Here is a 22,480-nt window from a genome sequence, read left to right on the forward strand (position 1 = left end):
AACTATTAGTCGCACTTCGTCAATCGTCATGTTCACAATGTTGCACGCAATTCTATTCATATCGGTACCCTGTTACACAATAATTCATTACACCGTATAAAAACTACAACTTTCTAGCAACATTTAGCATGTTTCACGAGCAGTTGGTTTAATAGAAAATGAACTTTAATACCTTCACTTAAAGATCTTTTTCAAGATCTCTGTTTCAATATCGTGTTAATATGTCGAATATTGAATCAATGTGCAGATTTGTTTGTTGTTGATGTGATTGTTCTGAACACCTGCTCATAACCAACAGCCCGTGAAACAGACACGACAATTAATTAAGATTTTTATATCTTCATTATCTAATGATAAACATGATTATTTACATAGATGGGCAGTTCAATATTTCACAAGAAATTATTGTATTTTATAAATTTTAGGTGACTGGTTAATCCTTCTAAATTTAAGGAAAGGACTTGTTCATATTCTGTCTGAGTAAAATATTGGAACTGCCTCGAGTCATAATTGAAATAAAAACACGGTCCGAAGCGTGGTAGTAAATTGTGCGCTAAATAATTATAAATAGATGGCACATAGCGATACCTTAGTTTGGTCCCGTACTCATGTTTTACTTCGGTATACATTTACTTGTGTACTTTAATGTATAAAACGTATTAAATTTAATGTTTTTGTTTTTTTTTTATTGTTTATTAGAAAACTGTAAATTGCAGCTACTGTTAATATTAGTATTTCGTATAAATATTGGGCATAACTGTGCAATATGTTTTAAAATAAATGCTCAACTATTTCACTATTTCGTTCAAGCCAATTGTTCTAGTGCTACGGGCTGAAGTCATACTTCATAAGCACAAAGGAAGGTCACGTCGAGATCAAATAATTAAATCAAAAACAGAACTACATTTAAAAATATGTTTTATTTGAAACTAATTAAAACGTGTAAATTGTACACTTTCTATTCCTTAGAAAATACCTTCCTCTGCTTGTTCAAATTATAAAAATATTGTGCGTATCGTCGCAGCCGTCGCAATATTCACTAGCATGTACCAAACAGTTATAAAAATGACTTAGATTTTCGTCAAACATCGACGTCCAAGCAAAAAAGTTGCTGAACAAAGTATTACATTACCGCTACGGGTAATCACTTTAAAAAAACTGGATCCTTCTAGCTGCGACTTATATATCTACATATACGACGCCACATTACGTATAAAAAGAAATAACACTTACAGTGACTTATCTAACGCGAAAATATTCAATTTGCAATCTACCGGCCGTCTAACAACTTGCCTTATTTATAACACTGCTTATGACAATACATTGCAAATTCAATTACATACTTAGCAAAGTAAAGCTGAAGCCAAAATCCAAAATAAATATTAATATCGACGACATCTTATTACAATATTACTAAACATTTTCATTCAACTGGTTTGATAAATCATTTACTTTAGAAAAGTAAAAATAAAATATAAATGGTTTTGTATAAACGAAATTTTAAACACATTTCATTCCAAATTTAAATGCAGGTATGTTGTACCACAGACTAAAAAGCGGGGTCAGATGTCGCGGATTTAACAAAAATATTAAAATAAAAGTAATTCAAATTATCATACATCAGTCGGTTAAATGATTAGTCGTTAACTTAGCCCGAAAGAAATGATAATATAATTTCAATGTAAAAAAATATTAATCGAAAGCAAATCAGTCTATAAACTTACTTTAGAATTATGACTAAAGTTTTATGTACATTTTAGACATGTTTTTCTTTAAGTAGTAGTTAATCTGTGGTTTGGCGCCGAAAATAATTTGCGGGTTTGACACTGGTGTGCATGTTGTTGATAGTATGGTTAATTGTTTGTTCCATAAATCGCTTCTCCTTTCATAGTACCAATAAAACGGAAATACGACTTAACCTCAAAGTGAAAGTTTCGTAGCAGCTATACGCAATGCTTGTAATTTACTTTCGACGCCAGCCCACAGACTATACATAATCGTACAAACATACTTAATCATAAAATAAAACATACATTCACTATCTACTTCATTATAATTTACACTTTATTTACACGAAAAAGATCATTAAATAAATACATAATTTGGCTGAATTATCATTTTTGCTAAATTTAAAAATATAATGCCATATCGATTGCCAGAATAAAAAAATACTCCCCATTTATTGTCGTTCACGAATAAGGGTGTAACTGAATATTTGATATAAAATAATAAATTAATTCACTACACATTGGCGTGTATAAATTTGTTAAGAGTCCGCGTCCGGTTCGATCTCGCCGGCATGACCTGTCCACTCGGTATATCACAGTAGCGCGTCTGCGCTGTAACGTCGCTCCACGGCCGTCGCTCACTGACTAGGCTATATACAAACCAAACGATTTCTATATCGATCTAGCAACGTCCGTAAAGTTGAATATCGTAGTTAAAAATCGTCCACGACGTTGCTACCACGTTGGGATTTAGAAGAGGTCGGTGACTATAGTTCCGAACCACGCGCAGACGACGGGGAGCGCGTACGTGAGGAGGGCCTTGTGCAGCGAGGGCCGGTCGGCGGCGCCCGCCACGGGCTGGTCGCGCGGCGGCGTGGGGGACGCGGGGGGCCGCGCGGGCTCGGGGCCCTGCTCGGGGCCCGGCGCGGGGCCCGCCTCGCGCCCGGCCTCGGCCTGCTCCTGGCCGCGGCCGCGCACGAACACGTTGTTGGTGTTGGGCACGTCCCCGATGCTGGGCACGAAGGGAGCCTCCGTCACCGGCGGCGCCGGCTGGGACACCTCGGGCTCGCGCTCTGTCTGGTCCTCGTCCACGTCCAGGGGACTGTCGCCTGATGCTGCAAGTAAAAAAGTTGGCTATTACCTACAAGGTTGCAATTGATTTAGAGAAGCTACTAAAAGCCAATAAAAGAGTATCAAAATATCAAGTTAACCTACGACTCAATCACATATTCACATCATTCCCGACTGTTTTATTAACAAAAAACCGAAAATTTCCTTCCTCCTAAAATTTCAAAGACTTCTTACAAAATACAACATCACTATGAAACAAGCAGCCTTACCTCCATCGTAACCGTTGAGCCTGTCCTCGTCATCATCAGGCAAGCCGTCTCCATTGCCGTAGTCTCCGGAGCCCGAGCCGGACTCCACCTCCTCGATAATCTCGCGACCGAACGAACTGGCCACTTGCAAGTCTGAAGCAATCGAAATTGGAATAAAGTAAATGTGACACTATATAACCTAGTTAGGACTAGGCAAAGGTTGTTTTGCCATGTCAAAGCTACGACGCTAAATTCTATAGATATAGAGAAAGGACTTCAAAGGACTGAATGAAAAAAAAATGAGACACTAAACGAATAATCGGAAATAATCATTATTCCCATCATTATACCAATAGTGCATCATAATATGATTTAAACTATTGTATCAACTTCTGAAATGTATCTAAGAGGGTAGCAAAAATCAAACAGGGTACCATATAGAACGGAACATTTTAGCAAATACCTTTCTATCTCCCACAAAAATGTAATGAAACCTTAAAAACTAACCTTTGGTATCAGTATCGAGCCACTGCACCTCGACTCCGTTGTACGCGTCCTTCAGTCTCGCGGTGAGTGTCCGCAGCGCGTCGGCCTGCGCTGAGGACCCGGGCGCGGTGGCCACGGCCGCGGCGCTGCTCACGCGGACCTCGGGGTTCGACGCCAGGCCCGCTGTACCCTCGCTGGCGGCGTTTAGTGTGTAGCTGTGGGGGGAAGATCGTTCATGAATTGTAGATAAAAAGTGGGAAAGGGGGCAAAAAAACTTTTCAGTCTTCAGTGTTTTTGTAATAAAATAAAACATTGCTTATTAAGGGCAAAAATTGCTAAGACGTAAGCTTGGTTCGTCTCTCAAAAAACTTGACAGTTAGCTTGCAGAAGATTAAATTTAAATAAAATGCTTATTTTTGGAATTAATTTGACCGGTCAGGTATGTATAATGAAATAAATTTTATCACGTTGTCACATTGATCACCGATACAATGATATCTGGGCAGATAGCATCCGCTGGCGCGCCCCGTTGCATGACCACATGCCCATATCCTAAAGGCATAAATCTTCTCGCGAATATTAATACATTACGTCATGCGGTCGCGCTGACCTCATAGGCCCGGAGTTATTTATAATGGGAGTTAACGACAGGGCACTGTGCAGTCTGATCTCATTCTTGAAAAGTACCGAAATATAAGCTTTTTACTACTTTTCATTACAGTTTAAGAGTATGTAAAGGCTGACTGGAAATGTTATTTTGTCTATACTTAAATACAATGGTTGAAGTCTTACCTAGCGACATCAGTCCCGTTGAAACAAGGCGAGGTGGTGACACTGGTGGATGTGCACAGCAGCGCGGGGAGGTGGTTCCAGTAGCGCCGCGTGTTGCGCATGCGCACGCGGGTCTCGCGGACCAGCTTCTCCAGCGCCGGACCGCCCCAGTCAGAGCCTGACGATAAAATAAGAATACATTAAGTATTGACTACTGAAATGTGGAATAGAAAGAACAATTATTTTGTTCCAGACTGTTAAAAGTGCGAAAGGTATGAGAAGGGTAACTTACCGCGGCTCTCTTCACTCTTAACGGAAGGCTTCTTCTTCTTGGGGCCCTTCTTCTCGTCGAAGTCATAGGATTTGAAGTCAATATCCATCCCCCCGGCAGCAGCAGGCTCCGGGTCCGCGTCTCGCCGCCGTCTCTCGTGCTCCTCGTACTCCGCCAGGTCGATGTTTCCGCGCATGTACTGCAGGAACCTCTCCCGGAGTTTAGCCTGCTGGGCCATGTCGTCTGTGGCCTTACGAATGCCGTCAGGAGTCCGCATATTGGCTAGAGAGGGATCCTCGTTCATAAGGCTCTCGAACGAGCCTTCGATCTCGAAGTCGTCGACGTCATCGATCCTCTGCGGCCAGTCGAAGTCAGGTATGGAGCGGACGGAGCGGCGCGTCTTGCCAGGAGCGAAGAAAGGTCCGGCGCCACCGCCTCCTCCGAGCACTGGCTTGCCGCAGCCCGTGAATATCTTCTGGGAGATCTCCCGGTTGTGTTCTTGGAAGCTCATTATAGCTTCCGAGATCTTGATGTCTATTGGTTCGACTACCATAGCAATGTTGAATGGTCCAAGTAGACGGTCAGCCACTTTGTCTACGGCGTCTGGAATATAAATGTGACAGGTCAGAAAAATGATTTCAAAGTGTGCTGTGCTTCTGTTTGCTTTTTTTTAGTTTTACAGACAAATTTTATCAACAATCATGTGTAGGTAGCACGAGTCATCTGTATCAGATTCTCCCAACTCACCGACATAAGCATCCCACTGGTCTCCGAGGTCAGCGTGCGAGGGCAGACAGCCGCGCGCCACGTTGTGGCAGTAGCGCGTGCAGGCGGGGGGCTGGTGGCCGGCGCAGCTGCCGCAGTACCGCAGGCGAGCCCAGGCTGTCACGCATTCAGGAGTCACTGTCACCTACAAACAAGCAAAAATTCAAGGTAAACAAACTGTAGACATTCAAATACTACTCAAACGCGACAATTTAGTCCCTAAAGGATTAACATCATAGAAATTTCCAGGAGTTTGGACATAAATTGGTAGTTTAGAAAGATGTCTCATCACTTTGGTAATAAAAACTGTGACAGAATTCTTGTAGCGAAAAGTAAAGTGTGAAAGCCAATGTAAAAACGATTGTGGAATGTTTTCCTGCTCGAATGTTTGTGCCGAAAAAAAGAATCTCTCAAACTGAATTCAGAGATTCTTAGCCTAAGCTGTTCAACAAAATCAATTTATCAGCCATTGTGTAATATTTATAAAGGGTTTTTCTAATGGAATCTTGCGTACAGAAACTTAGCAGTACTTAATGATACCTTGATGATACATTTACAACTGTAATTCCCACTTGCGTTTATTAGAAAAATATGAATGAAAGACATTAAAGAAATATTGATAAATAAAACTGATAAGCTTTGCAGAGTTGATTCATGATACCACGCAAAGAGAGATAAAAACAACTTAATTAAATGAAGGAAGACGAAAAAACGCACTTTGATTAATTTATACAACGTGAAACGGAAATGCGTGGTCGCTGGTCATATTTTGAATAACGCTATTACGCATGAAACGTACATATAACTTTCTTTAGGGAACCAAAAACAATTCAGATACCAAAATTAGGACAAAATGTTTGTATTCCAAAAAAACAGACACAGAATCAACAAAATTGGCTCATCCCGTCCGAAATTCTGAGGTAACAGACAAGAAAACACATAGACAAGTTGAGGACCTCCTAATCCTCCTATATATTATAAACAAGGGTACCTATTATTTATGTTTGCGAGTGCCAAAAAAATTCACATATAATAATAATATAATAATAATAACTGATTTCTATTACACGTGGTTATATTTTTTACGTTTAAATTCAGTGTTTCCATTATTTCGATGCATTTGGGGTTAAGGCATACAGGCAAAAAATACAGGCATTGCATAATCAAAACAAATACATGATAATGAAATCAATTAGTATTTCAGTCCGTCAACACTTGACATTTGTATTGAGTCAAGCGATTTCTCTGTTTAACAATTCCTCATTACATTTGTAAAACACGAACTGAGGTGCGACGGCCTCACAAGACAACATTCTTAACCGAGGAAAATAATCTTAGGTGTTTTACTAAAGAACATTTACAATTTAGGTATAGTTTGATGTTAAGACACTTAAAATTATGTTAGAAGCATAGAAACAACAGTTCCGGTTATAGAAGACCACCTTATCGACAAATTCTCGCCCAAACGAAACGAAGCAAACAAATGAATAAAGCTCAATGATTGTTACTATTGCGCCAATTAAATAACATCAGTAACAAGTGGAGCAAATAAAAATAAAATCAAACGAAGACTGCCGAGATAACAATTCCATTTAATAAAGCCAAGGTCTTTACGAGTGGTGTCGCCGATGGCGCCAAGAGATCAACGCACGACAAATGATCCGCGCGATAATGAGTCATTTTCTAAAATCATACAGGCGAGGCAAGTTGAAGGTCAAGTGTGGAACAGAATACATTCGCATTGATTACCGTACATTTGCATTCTAATAGCACGCTTGACATTGAACAAATTAATATGTGGACGCGATTTGGCAATGTCTGCCTCTAAAACCAAAAATGTTCGCGATTCTAATCACCGATGATATAATATGATTGTCCAATTACTTCCGAAGGCCGGGCTATGGGAGACTACAATGAATGAAAACCAATGCCTTATGAGCTGAATAGATCTTTGATAATTGATTTATGTTTGGTGTTGTCAATGTTATTTCTCTTCTGGGCGTCGCGAACCAAGAAGGTGACACGAGGAATGATAATGCCACGCCTTGTCCAGTCAAAATGGCTCGTTAAGAGATGAATAAAATTCATTAGTGGAGGACATAAAAAATTTGATGATCAAACTTTGTGTACGGCACTTCACTTGGTGGCCGGTTTGGTAATAATAGCCTTATAATTAGTATGCAATACATTCTAATTAATTCACAGCCAGATACATCAGACAGGATGTGCGAGGCGGCGAATATATTTAGTGTCTCCTAACTATTCTAGGGACAACCGAGGAGACACTTTATATCCCTCATATCTCTCAAACTATTAATAAAGCCTATTTCCGCATAGACACGGCCAGTCCATTGTAATCGCAGACACAACCACTCTTGACAATGAATAATTTTAAATGACAATCAAATATTACGACGCTTATAACGGACTTGCCGGGTATTAAAATTACCAAATTGGTCATACAAAAATCTTTTTATATGTCCATCTGATGAGGAATCACAGATATTGCTAGCCTTTTTTACAGAATTATGCATAATTCCTTAGAATTATTTGTCCTCTATCAAGAAGACAGGGAAAATTATCATTAACTTCCATCATAGTTGATGTTTCAATACAAATAAGCGAAACATATAAAATACTTTAACCCCATACCTGCATCATGCTCCTAACGACATCGGCTCCAGCTCGCAGCGCTTTGTGGAAGGTCCGCGTGGCCACCACAGCGCGGCGCAGCTGCACCGACAGCTTGTTGGGCACGTCCTCGAACGGCTGGATGTCGCGCATGTGCTCGTTCACGCACTTTAGATATCTGGAATGGATGTAATTAGATCAGAATTTGTAGACTGGTTTACAAATTAAGAGCAGGACAAAGGAATCTCATATCTCTTTCCACTTATCCTGCTTTTGGGTTTTTGAGACGAGTTTGGCGACAAAGGAGAGAAGATAAATTTTTATTGGCAAGTGATATTTTGACTGCACGGATAGCCGCGTCGCGGGATCAATCCCCGGTCGACAAGCGTTTGTGCGATCTACGGATGTTTGGTCTGAATCTGGTCTGGGTGTCTTTGTGCAACACAAGAAACTTAAAATTCTTAATGATAAGGATGGCATTTCATGCTCAATAACTGAAGAACACAAAACAATGCAATATTTTAGCCCTTTTTTGGCAGTTAGTAGTATCATAATTATCAAAAGCCTTTTCCGTACCTCCTCCAATTAGGACTTACAAAAAGTCGGTTAATTTAGGATGCAACTGAAAAAGATTGCGGCTGTCCTGATGATACGTAATCACTACTCATTAGCATCAGTTTCGGCTGACGAGACAAGCGAGATACAAGACAAGTAATGTCCAAAATCGTCTCACTCATAATTATGGTGCAACTTGTGTGTCACCGCCTTATTTGTAAAACGGAATCCGGCGTTCAATGCACATTATTCATTTTGCGAAACAGCAACAATGTCCCTCTTTCACTTGTGTTATGAAAGGAGGTTTTAAAGACAGGTTTTTTTATCTGAACTTGTTTTGACATATCTTCGATAAGACATTTTTGTACTTTTAATTACGTATTCGTGTATTTATTTTTAATTATTCACCTTGGAATAATGTCGAAAATAGGATATGGAGCTTTACGAAATAAAAGAAACATTTGAGTCTCTTAGCTGTATCGAATGCTTCTCTGCTGAAATCCCTTCTGTTTTTTGGGCAGTCATGTGATAAAATAACTTACACCTAAAGATATGCCACAAAAGAAAAATAATAATAAAAGTATTTATCATACATATGAACATTATATTAAATAAGAAGCGACAACCAAACCCATTCGGTATGTTAGGTGCGGTATTAAAATTATTGTCGCTTTGCGTCATTCCCGGCGGATGACGAAAACAAATGAATCAATGATTTAGCGAAAACATTTATGTATTGGTCAAGCAATAAGGATAATATAACGACAATTATATTTTTATGTGTTATTTGTCGATTGTCAGCTTAAGATAAAATGACAGATGATTATATTTCATGGTTTTGTAAAGTTAGGCAAGAATTAGAGGCAAGACGCTGCTAAAATAACTTAAATTATTCTGTTGCCAAAACATAACATGACAATAATTTGAGCTAAATATGGGCCGAGATGCCGTATCTTTTGGAAAACGTTTGAAAATGTGTCTGTGAACCAACAGAGTAAACATACATACAGGAAAAACAAGCTCTGTTTTTCAATACTTGTAGTTTCTGACTTATTTCGGCTTACCAAAAATTCTTTACGGAATATTTTTTGAAATAGGTATATTTTGACTTCCGAATAAATAAAAATAACAAGCTCGCTTCAAACAATTCCCTGATTGCAAACAATTCTTCCGTTATAAACGTTTATTAACAGCCGCACTGACATTTAGCAATACAGATTGTAATTGTAGTGGGTCAGTCTATCTTTAGCCGCCCGAGTGGCGCGACGTATTTACATTATCCCGCTAATGTCGGGTACTTGAATGCTATCTTAGGGGAACAGCTTCACACGTTATATTTGCATCTTTACAATGAGGGTGTAAAACTGTTTGGAACTGATAGCACATTTGAGAGCTTTTCATTATAATACGAATATGCTGTGATCTGGGCATGCTTGGCGTGTTATATGGTATTTTACTGATATTTACCTATCTTGGTGACGTATGGAAGCTCTATTTCATTTGCGTGAAATTTAAATTTGTTCAAGCACAGATATCGCAACCTTTTTTGGTTTTGTCTCAGGGTTATTAAGACGATACTAAGCGAAATCAATTTATACACTAAAACTTAAAAAAAAATCTTTTCCAAAGAACGGATTCACTTAAAGCTTTTTCCGTCAAGTTATTACCATCATCGACCACAAAACTACCGTCTCTATTATCTCATAAACCCTTATCCACGATCGCTGCACTTCACCCAATACCTACACAATGATATTAATAACTTTATTGTGAGCTCATAAAATAGCCCCTCACTTCACCGCCTTATCACGATTCGTTGCACGGCACTTTATGCCCTATTATCAAGCCTAATCGTTTGTTTACGTGACTATAACAGTAAAGCTGTCTGCTAAAGTGTTTTATTGATGCGTCTTCATAAACAAACGCTTTCCAACAAGCGACACTGTGTTTATCAATGCAAAGTGCATGCGGGGTGATAAACGTTTTGTGTTTCATATTTTGAAACGAATGGGAGCAGTGGCGCAATTTAATGGTTGGACGAGACTGCTGCGTATCGAAACATGTGCAATGCAATGTCTAATGTTAATACAATGTGTGGATTTCTGTTACGAAATAATATAATCATTCAAACTTAAAATTGACAGGACTTAGCAGCAATCGAATAGTAACAGAAGGTGAAGCTTAAATGCAAAACCAAAACTCAACTAGAAAGCTGCCGCTACACAATTCAATTACGCTCAATAAAAATAGGATACCCGCATATGAAAACAGATTCTGATTCAGAAGAAGCGAAGAAGGAACTAAGTAATATAGAGTTTAAGTGCACTAAAGAGGTAGACTGTCCAACATATACTACTGACAGATTTATAGATAACTAGCTTTTCGCCCGCGGCTTCGTCCGCGCTGAGGTCGGTTATATCGCGTTTCTAAGAGAACTCTTTAAAAGTCCAGGATAAAAACTATCCTATATTCTTTCTCAAGGTCAACTCTATCTCTGTACCAAATTTCATTAAAATCAGTTCAGTGGTTTAGACTTTCGCATTTATAATATTAAGTAGGAATGAGCTTAAATGATCGAACGAAATTCGCAACAAACTTTTAACTCTGTCTACGAGTTGATTCTATGTAATATTCATATAGGGTCCAGACTAAACATTGTGTTGAATACGGTGCGCAGGCGCCGATCCTAATGAATGAATGGACAATTATAATTACAATTAATCGTTGTTTTATTATAATTGCATGTATCGGCAATACTATTTTAAATGAAACAGTTTTCCTTGTGAGGTGTGAATTAACTAAATGTTTTTTAGAATCTGTAATTAATAATTGTTTATTCACGCGTAGTTATCGGGATTGGTCGACTAGTTTCAGACCTAACCAGAGTTCTTAATCATGAGCAGTGGCGGTCGGGTCGCGAGTCAAATTGTTATTAAAAAGCTTTGAGCTGAACTTTATAATTGTTGTTAAAATTATCAGTGACTGTAATTTTTATAAATTGTGATGTTTTATTTTTGAAATATAACTAATAGTTAAGAACTTAATCAAATTAAAGCAATTAATTTGATTTATAGATTGTCTGTGTGTAACTTGCGTCACAGAAAAATTACAGTTAAAAACACATTTGTAAATTATGTATTTTCATTTCACAGGTTTTTTAAGCTCCCAAATAAATATTGCACCTTCATTTTTTATATTAGGTGCGCTAAAAATAAGAGAGAAGAAACAAACTTGGCTTATTTAAAGATTTTTATGCCAAATAATGCATATTTCATCACCGTTCTTATTAATGATCAATTTCTCCTTCGCGTCCTAGGACAAGAGTCCATTGAACGTGTATTAATATGTGCAAATATAATTAGCTCTTGTCTGAGTTTCAATTAATTATTCACAATATACTTTGTCCGTATGATTCATAAAATATAACATTAATGAGTTATCGTTAGTAAGTTTCTATGCAAAGTTTATTATTATTATTATGAATAATCTATAGCTGTATACGCTCTTCCATTACCCCAACGCATATTGTAAATTAAAATTCAGATTTCTAATTATATCGATATTCCTAAACTTAAAAGGCTGTAACTAAAATCTTAATAATAAATAAGATTCTCGGTACCAAGAACCGAAAGCTGGGCTGAAAAGAAAAATAATTTGCCAAATCTTATAAATGCCACCTTTGATGGTAGGTATAATATCCTCTTTCAATCCACCAGTCCACCTAGAATACCTAAATCACAAGATATTGAACAGACTTTCAGAAACCAGTGGAAAGTCTGATCTACTATACCGGTTTAAAATATAATTATGTATAGAAATATAAGAACAGTACTCACTTTTCATCGAACTCATACTGCGAGTTGAGTACGGTGAACATCTTGTTGTACAGTATGCTGAAGAACCCGTCCATCATCACGTCGAAGTTGGTGTCGCCGCGCGTGTAGTACCTGAGGAGAGGAAATATGGTCACTTAGTACAGGGGATGGAGGAACTGGATATACTAAGAGAAGAACAATACTAATTGGGTAGCACATAAGTCTAGCAACCGTGCAAGTTGAGGAAACAGAAGATGGTGGTAAATATTATTTCCTTAGCAAAATATTGGCGTAGCTAAAAAATGCCTAGTAAACAAAAAAAACGGTAGAGTAAGCTGTAGCTCTTGGGGAAAAAAAGATATGGTATTATATTAAATACATTAGTTTATGAAGACAATTATTCAGACATTTTTGTTATGAACTTAATTAAATACATAAACCTAAGGTTCTGAGGGAATTAAAGAAGTCTATATTCAGGCATCCAACGTCCTCGTTTCATTCTGTATTTTAACATGAAGACGACGATAACTCGGCACAGTCTGGCGATTCCAGAAGGATTTGCATAAATCTCATCAGACTCCAACAACGTAATCCAGGGATTTAGGTTTATACTTCTTGTTATCCGAATTTTTATCTTGTTTTGGTCGTAACTTTCAGAACGCTAATATGGGAAAAACTTATGTTCGTAAAACTTGCTTGGGGGCTACCAAGACTTCTATTCGTTAGCAGTTGTAAAAGCGAGAGGATACACTACAATATGTAGAGCGCAGTCTCTCTCCCACATGCAAGTCTTTAAGATGTGACGAAAGCTCCCTAAACAATATTTCTGAAGTACAGTTGTTCCGAGTGAAGTAATTTTCTGTTGTAAATGCGTTGACCAATCGTACGTGTTTCTGAGAATCGTAGTTCAGAATAACCGCAGTGCACTTCTGCACCCGAGGAATTCATTTAGTAAATGCTCGAAATATGCGGAGCAAATGTTTGTGCACGAATGCTTTGTAAACTTGCGAGGCACGGTTCAATTATTGAGGAAGTTATAATTGATGGCTGCAATAATGTTTCTGTTTATGGGGCTTCGTCTATTGGAGAAAGGTGACGATATTAATTGTATGATGCTTCATTACTAAAGCAATAATCGTCATTGTAAATGAACGTGCTAGTTAATGAATTTTACGATTCGTGGGATGGATACATTGTGCAAGGAGGATTTCAGCTTTCAATAAGATTATTAAGACATCTACAAGTTATGGTTATGAATGTTATGGTGGTGACAATGATGATTATTTACCTTTCGAGCTGCTCAAATAACTGTTCGAAGACGTAGGAGTGTTGTTCGTAGATCATGCCGTACGTCCTCTTGAACATCATGTGGAACTCCTCGCGGGATTGCTTCAGCAATCTCCTGAAGAACTCTGGAAAAGAAAACACGTGGGTTAGTCGTCTGTAAAAATTGTGATGGTGGGTTTGGGATGTCAAAATTTCTATTTGAATTAAAAGTGAAGTTAATGATTTCCTCGTATTTCCATCAGAAGATGTTGATGATGATCATGATACAATATAGCAAAGGAAACGAGCCATAATATCTATAAAAGTGTTTTGAACCATAAACGCGGTTGTATAAGTCAATAATATTTTGACATAACGTAAAGAGCTACAGTTAACGAGCGACATTTAATTTGAAGTCCACGCGTGAGAATTTAAAGATATATTTACTACCACCGAGCATAAAATAATATCGAATCTGTATATCAAATATAATAAATCAAATTGCCATAAACTATCACAAATAATATCAACTGTAAAAGATTTACGCAATCGCAGGTGTTGGGAAGCATCTTTTATTAGCGGTGAATGACATTAGCGAGAATTTTTGGACTCTCTGGAGCCAGCGATATGTAATAAACATTAATAGGCAGAGCATATTAATACCGCGTTTATACTCCTATAAAATATTAATGGCAGATATTTGTGATGGCGATCGTAATGCTATTATGTTACATTTACTTGTGCTTCATGTTGGAGTCATGCTTTGTCGAGAACTCGTATGATTTTATGTTTGGTTCACACGGATTAATTAAAACAAGCTTTTTAAGAATATCTTGGACTTGATGATTGAATACCAGAACTTTTGCCGAGATTTTTGCAAAACCACAGAGCTTCGTCTATCGTATTGAAAGTTTATTACATAAACTTATTTCTGTTATGGGATGTATTCTCGTGCGAATGTCAACTTTATTTCAATAACGATCCTTTGAAAAGACGCGCAATAACGCGATCGGAATCAGTAATGTGCTAGACATATGTTTGTTCTACTCTTATAAAGTTCATACCGAGATACAGATAGACTAATAAACGAGGCTGTAACGGTTTGTGTAAATACGGTACTGATTTTAATTCCTGATTCCCTGCGGCTAAGTGTTATTGTGTTTTCCTTATAAGAATTTCTAAGTAGGACCTCATGGTTGGGAATTGCGCTTGCGAATTGTTATTAGTCAGACCCAATACAGGGAATGAATAAAGATACAAGTGTTAATTACTAGGTAAAATAAAGTGACATCTACTCTTTGGAATTATTGCTGTCGAAATGATTTTCGCATCACGGAATGTGGTATAGATCAAGCTCATAATTTTGAAAATTCAATTTCAAAAGCATCACAGTGTAACGTTACAAAATTCGACGCTTGACAAAAATTGTTGCACAATTACCTCTATTAAATTATCAAATGCTGTTAGTTTGAGTTTGCGATTCGATGTTATAAGTGAAACAAATGACGGTAACATATATGGATTTTCTTTAAAGAGGTTTATATATAGACAGGGCACAAATCCACCAAATTCTTCCTGGCGTTAAACTGGCCAAAAACTACTTAGGGCATCCCTACTAATATTATAAATGCGAAAGTAACTCTGTCTGTCGGTCTGTCTGTCTGTCACGCTTTCACCAACCACTGAACTGATTTTAATGAAATTTGGTAGAGTTGACCTTGAGAAAGAACATAGGATAGTTTTTATCCCGGACTTTTGAAGAGTTCTCTTGGAAACGCGATATAACCAACATCGACGCGGGCGAAGCCGCGGGCGAAAAGCTAGTTAAAAATAAAGCAATCACGTAATAAAAACATTAGTATGATAAAAGAATAACATCCGTGCGGTGAAGCGGTGTTTAATAGTGGACTATTTCGGGCAGTGACACGACATCAAGCTTTGTTTACAGGCTCCTTCTTAGAAAGATGTCAGGAGACTCATTCTAACCGAAACCGACTTCAGGGAATTTAAAGTAACCTTTTCCGATTTTACTTTGAAACTTATTCCTTTATTAAGTAGTGACGGGATTCATTTTTTCAGTAAAAGTATTTTTTTAAAAATCCCTAATATTGGTAAGTAGGTAAAGATTTTTGTGTTGCTGTCAGAAGACTCAACTGAAACCTTTATGAGTGTCTCTACTTTACACCTTCGTATGATAGAGACAGTATGCTATTAATGGAGTTTTTTGTACGACAGTTTTTCACGCCATTAAAGGGCGATTATTATGTATCGATATTCTAGAATTCATGAAGACAAAGTGATGGGGGATCTCACCCGAAATTTAGTTTTTCTGCCGAAAACAATAAAAAAGTGTTAAATTTATTTTTGTTTGAAATATATTTAAAAGTTTTAAGTAAAATGAAAACATAAGCATCTTTTTAGAATAATAATTGTACCGATTTTACGTAGTGCTAATATAATCATACCACATTTCCAATGTATTGACCGGCCACTCGAAGTATATAATCTACTTTTTTACAATTAAATTAATAAACGGTTATTATAGATTAATGTTGCCAACACCACTCTCAGCAAAAAACACATTAACAATGTAAAAATCTAATTCAATTCCATTACCAATGGACGCCATTTTTTGTGGGCAACGTTGATTGAGTGTTTAAACAGTACAGTTGTCAACAATGATTAGAAGTTGGATGCAGTGAAGCGTGATGGACAATACTTGTTCCTGTTTATAACGCCTTTTGTAACTGCCACAAAAACTAGACCAAAAAAGTGTTATACACTTCACATTGCTCTGGCAAATTGAGATAGGCAACTTCATATTAGACGTAATCTCCATTATTAATGTAATCGTGGGCTAACACGATTCCGAAGAGTCTTCTCGCTTTTATTCTGACTATTATGCGAGACAATTTATACTAGATCCAACAGACATACTATATTTATGTAGTTTTGTTAAACTTTGTACCAAATTAAATATTTTACCACATGCCTCTGTAACTAATAAATAATAGTCTTACTTTTATAGTCGGTGGCAGTTACCCTGATAACTATTAATAAAACTTTCAGTACATCTGCGTGAGAAAATTTCTAATAGAGGAAATATGTCAAAAGAAATTGGAATGAGAACAGTCACAAAAGCTAATAAAATAACTGTTAATAATACTATTTTTATCTTCCACCAAACACGCTAAGAAATCTTGTAATTTAATTCATCTACAAAATGATCACTTTGGAAAGCAATTATAAGATCTTTGCAATCGGTTGTACGTGTCAATATTTTGTCTATAATAGTACAGAACATTTAATTACAGAAATACAGACTATTAGTTTAAGTGTATAAGTGTAGTAATAATTAATTGTACAAGCAAGTTCAACGACTCTTCACTTTTTTGCTAGGCTCGCGGTATTTTTGTCGCGTGTAAAATCTATCGTCATTTAGCGGGTCGAAAAAAAACGTCGCTGGCTGATATCGTGCGAACGTATATGATTTATGCGTAAAAAGTATTTAAATGTATGTTAGGTATTTTATTATTTCGAACTCTAACATCTAGAAAATTTATTTTGAAATTTAAATAAACCTGAATGTGTTTGTTATTAGTTAAAAAGCTGGTAATAAATTATTTCTTTCTTTTGTTTTCAGTTTTCAAATTAAGAACACACGGAATGTTGCCATGATAGAAATTATAGGTTTTTTTTTAAGAAGTAGGTCAGCTTATGGCCAGTAATCGATCGTCATTCATTTTTAAAGAGTATAATTAATGAATAATGAGTGTGAACGCCAATCAAGCAGCCATCGGTGTTGGTTACCGATGAGCACGTTACCTGCCGGCTTAGTTCCGTGATACATTTCCTATGTGTGTCTGTTAGCACGCGTTCGTTACGTACCACGATCAATTAACTCTTTTATTAGGTTAGCGAGTTGACATTTTAAAATTATTTCTATTTTATTATATTACATTAATTTGAAATTAAAGTCACGCGAATTTCCTGAGGAAAAGTAAAATTTATGGCGAGTATCGATTGTTTGAATTAATATTAATACAGTTAACGAGGAGTTAAATTATTGATTCCTTATAGCGAAACACTTGTAAAGAACGAGTCGAAATCAAGTTGTCTGTCTGACAAAAAACACACTGTCAACGCACTTTATTCGCAGCAAAAACATAAGTAGGTAATCATCGACGAATCGAGGAAACGGGAAACATAACTCGATTGTCGAACAACAAAAATTCAATGAATCGAATGTTGAATCGATTATTGAGTTGCAAATATGCTAACGATTTTAACGCTCGATAACTTGATGTTTTTACGCATCATTTTTTTTACGGAACGCGTTGAATTTATAAATGGAATATCGGTTTTCGTTGCGTTCAAAAATGAACTATTATTATAACAGCTACATATAATTATAATTAATTGATAATACGTGTCTCTACTTCATGAAAACTGTCTAAATGTTTAATGAAAAAGCATTAAAGGTATTTGTTGAGTGTTGAAGAAGTATGAAGTAAATGTGTTTCTTTGTACGCTGAATCTCACTTCGCTAATGTATCGATAATAAATCGACCATTGCTTCCGATACATAATCGAGTTATGGCTGAATACTTACCCAACCATCGATAAAACATTTTTTCATTCGTATCCGTTCAAAAAGCTATTACGGAGTCAAAGATGCATGCAGAAGTACTCAGTTACAAAAACCGCGTAGTTTTTGCATCATCTGTTAAAGTAAACACATCCTCGATTCAACGTCGTAAAATGTGATCTTATATACCAGGCGAGTGCATCGCGCAGCGCAGGCGCACCGCATCTGTGCATGGTGGGCGCTCAAGACGACAGGGAGATGGAGAAGGACCATTCGGAAGAGCAGCTCAAGGTAAAATAGTTTTTAATATCAAGAAGATTAGGTCATATTCATGTATTTATTTGCATTCCATAATGTTACAAAAGATGTTAAAGAGGCTTAAAGGTCGACTATTGTTTTGGCATGGAGACATGATGAATGAAACTGTTTTGTTGAAACTTTTTTGAAATATGGCATATCGGTGTTACGGTGCACATGTAGTGACATCAAAATCTCAATATCTGTAAATACAATAAGAAATTTAAAAGTAAATTTGATGATAACAATACCAGCTTGAAACATTAATATATTACACTTTTGATCGTTTTAATATAACTACGTATGTTTCAAATTGACCTTCTGTCTCCATATTTATCGGTGTGACATCAAAACCAAAGCGCTGCGGTGTTCCGCGCACGTGCGCCCGCGCATCCAGCTGCCTGACACGGGACACGGCGCATGCGCGCTACGTGAAATACGACGCGACCGATACATCTCATAGGTTACTATCTAACCCCTTTTTGACAGTTATTTCTATTTCGTTACAACATATGCGTGGAAAGGTGACAGTTTAATAAGGTAACTAATAATATGTCACTTTTAGATTTGTGCGATGACTTGTGACGAAATGTAATATGACAAATAAGTTAAAAAAAATGATTTTGCGGAAGATTTCTCAACAATCGTGTTAATTACAATTTATCCACTCAAACGCTAATGTGAATCCTAAATGAATGTGTTAGTCATAAAACCAACCATCCATAAACGAAATTTACATCAATGTCGTACTGAGAGAGCAGTCGTGATTACGACCCAAATGTATAAAACTTGACCTAGTCTACGAAAGCGTAGAATTTTATTTGAACCTCAAATTCGCTACGACAACAATAGCTACGATTTACGAGTGCTACGACGTTACGCATACCTTTTAGAATATGTTATGAATATGACTTGTGCTCATAGCAAGCCATTAGTCACTCTTTGAAATCCAAGCCAAGCAACACACTTGACATACACATATTATGTTATATAGGTATATTATTTGTGCTACTATTCCACCCCTACGATCATGTTACATAGAGCGCTCATTTTTTGGGTACCGTAGATAAACGATAAAATCGAGAACTACTACGGCTCTGCTGTCTGTCCAATCATCCGTCACTTATTTGTGGGTCAACTCGAATATGCATTTTTTTTTCTATATCCGTCTTTTAAATGTTGCCTAGGGGCCCAGGGGCCCCTAGGCAACAAAGGACTGGGGCCCCCTTGGTTCAAGTTATTTTCATTCAGTGAAAAATTTATCAAGCTTTTTTTTTTTAGATGCCTACTTTGGTGGTGGGCCCCTGGGCACTGGCCTAAAGTGCCTTATGGATAATACGGCACTGGGTATAAAGCCTGGTTGATTCAGTCATGGTGTAATTATAAGTAGTCATATTACTAGCCTGTTATTAGTGTTGATGATATCATTTACTGTTCAAGTGTTAACGAAGTGTTGTGGAGTGTGTGTTTTGATTGCCTTGACCATACAATGTTCAATGATTTTCATTGGATTTTAAATAACAGCTTTCTTGGTGTGAGCTTTTAGCATTTTGGAACGTTGGTCAATTGAAATAGCTGTAGTGAGATAAAAATTGTAGAGTGTAGATGATAAATTAATGATTGGTTTCTTAAAAAAATTGTGGTACACTATAAGAAAATCTAGGTAATAATAATAATATACATTGAAATACCTAAGTTTACCAAATGGAGCTATGCTGAAACGCATAAATCAAAAAGTCGTCAAGTTTTCATGCACTTAGGAATTTAGAGTACCGGAAAATTCACAAACATTGCTACGAATGACATGACTAATGAAAATGTCGTGTTCCATGCTAATTCTGGTACAGTTAGCGACAAAACTCGGAAGGCACTTTTGCCCAAAATATTTCAGCTAATATCCAGTAGAATTTTGAAGAAGTACAAATGCTAAGGTATTGTTTTTGATTGTACTCAAGAACGATAGCCGTTTAATAGAGGTATACCCATAAGGCACAACATGTCGCGTTTTCGATCCCAGAGGAAAACCAGTATGTTATCCACGTACATTTGTTCTGAGTCTGGGTGTCATTGTATATTTGATTAGAATGTTTCGAAGACCTGGGACACAAGGACTAATTGCAATAGAGCGGGAGTCGCTTAAAAATAAACATATTAGTGTATTTTGTTGCAGACTGTACAACGAAACACATTTAAGTCGACCCGGTGACCTAAATCCTGTTTTATACCTGCATAATGATCTGAACACATTAGAGAGTTAACTGTTATTGCGGCCGTAACCTTGCCAAGAGTCGAGGGTGCGAGTAACGTGACAGTGACAGAAGTGACGATGGACGCTCGTAAAAGAAATGGGAGTAAAACGGTAGGGAGCGTGGAGGTCGTAGTCTTGTTGAACGGTAGTTATAGTGGTAAATATGTCAAACAACCATTGTTACTAATATAAGGAAACGAAGAAGCCAATTGGGGTTGATCGAAAAGTGTGGCGAAAATTGTTGTTCCAGGTTTATAGCGATCGAGGTCTTATTGAAATAAATAAATAAAATAAAAATATATTTATTAAAAACATAGTTCACATTACGTAGCACATGTACGAATACAAGAGATTTAATAGCAGTAAAAATATCTTAATAATAATAATCATAGGAGTTGAGTTTACCTACACTAAAACATAATAATATACGAGAAAGACGGTCTAAAGCTAATCTAGGGACCAAGACTGAAGAAACTATACTAAAAAGCACGTTATTCTAAATAAGAAACTTATAAAGTTACTAAAAGCACAAACTATATTAAACCTACACAAACTCCTACATTAGGTTAAGAATCAATTACAAGAGCAAATGGTACATACTTATGCGAGAACACGGATTTTAGTGACCCTATGGCCATTGAGCACTGGTCAGTGCATCATTATGGCAAAGCGTCGATGTGTGACCGCCAACATTAGGGCCCATTTAGACGATGCGAGAAACACCATGCAAGTTGCATCACATTGCGTAGCCGAGCAGCTAACGTTATATAGGATCCTCAGTAATGTATTACAACTTACACGATACTTCCCGATCGTCTAAATGGACCCTAATGCTCTGTGTTGCATTCCAGTAGCCATGTTGTGACTAAGGCACGTCAGTAGTTTGACTATTGTCATCATCTTTTATCGCAATTGTTGTAAAATTTAATCAGTGTTGTATTTGTAAGGGAATCTTTTCAACTAGCATTTTTGTAGGCTTATAGGGCAAACTAATTCGCAATTTTTCTGTCGATTAATGAAACAGTTTTCTCCACATCTTAATGACCGTCTTAGCCCAAACAGTAGTCTAGCAGATAAGAAGATAATACGAAATACTACCTAAGCTTTTACGTGAAGATGAAAAATAATTTTCAAACTAAACTTTTCCTCATCTCCCGTGACCATATTATTCAAACCCGTATATCATGTAGGTGCAATTATTCAGTGTACGTTTCGTAAGAACACTTTGTTCTATCATCGTTCTGCTAAGAGCATCGACAGACGGCGAGTGCGGTATTTATAGCGGCGAACAGTGGCGGGTTATCGCGAGAAAATACTTACTCACACTTCTGTACCGCTACTACGAGTACTCGATGACTATATGAAAAATGTGAGTATTGATTCTTTGTGTGATATAAAATAGCCTTATTCTTTTACAATAACTTTAAATATTTTAGCGTTGGTAGCGATTAAACTCGTTTTGAGATTTTAGGTAAAGCAATTGTATTTTAATATTGATCCAGGTTATTTTAAAATGTATAGCTACATCACGCATTTTTCTTTCTTTCCACCATTTATGTGGTGGTTAGCATATTTCCCTTATTGAAGTAGAGGGTTGGTAGTACTTTACATATTTCCTGTTGAAATAGAGAAGAAACTATAATGTGGATAGGAATCGACGCGATTAAATGATTTTTACCTTTAGTCACATCCACGCAAAACTCCATTAACACTACGTATAAAGTTCACAATAACATAGACC

The 22,480-nt window shown here is 37.0% G+C and overlaps 1 protein-coding gene across 1 annotated transcript in view; it reads right to left on the reverse strand.

The window, feature by feature from the left end:
* Positions 1-2,477: 2,477 nt before the first annotated feature.
* The window catches only part of LOC113493053 (glypican-6), an 81,225-nt gene continuing 61,222 nt past the window's right edge, over positions 2,478-22,480 (reverse strand). Inside the window, exons 3-11 of the mRNA XM_026870835.1 lie at positions 13,629-13,752; positions 12,362-12,472; positions 7,992-8,148; positions 5,322-5,484; positions 4,596-5,177; positions 4,325-4,481; positions 3,554-3,747; positions 3,068-3,199; positions 2,478-2,842 (exon numbers count right to left, since the gene is read on the reverse strand). Of these exons, the coding sequence (XP_026726636.1) occupies positions 2,478-2,842; positions 3,068-3,199; positions 3,554-3,747; positions 4,325-4,481; positions 4,596-5,177; positions 5,322-5,484; positions 7,992-8,148; positions 12,362-12,472; positions 13,629-13,752 (1,985 nt within the window). The remainder of the gene's footprint in view (positions 2,843-3,067; positions 3,200-3,553; positions 3,748-4,324; positions 4,482-4,595; positions 5,178-5,321; positions 5,485-7,991; positions 8,149-12,361; positions 12,473-13,628; positions 13,753-22,480) is intronic.

The sequence above is a fragment of the Trichoplusia ni genome, chromosome 4 (assembly GCF_003590095.1).
Source record: "Trichoplusia ni isolate ovarian cell line Hi5 chromosome 4, tn1, whole genome shotgun sequence".
Taxonomy (NCBI): domain Eukaryota; kingdom Metazoa; phylum Arthropoda; class Insecta; order Lepidoptera; family Noctuidae; genus Trichoplusia; species Trichoplusia ni.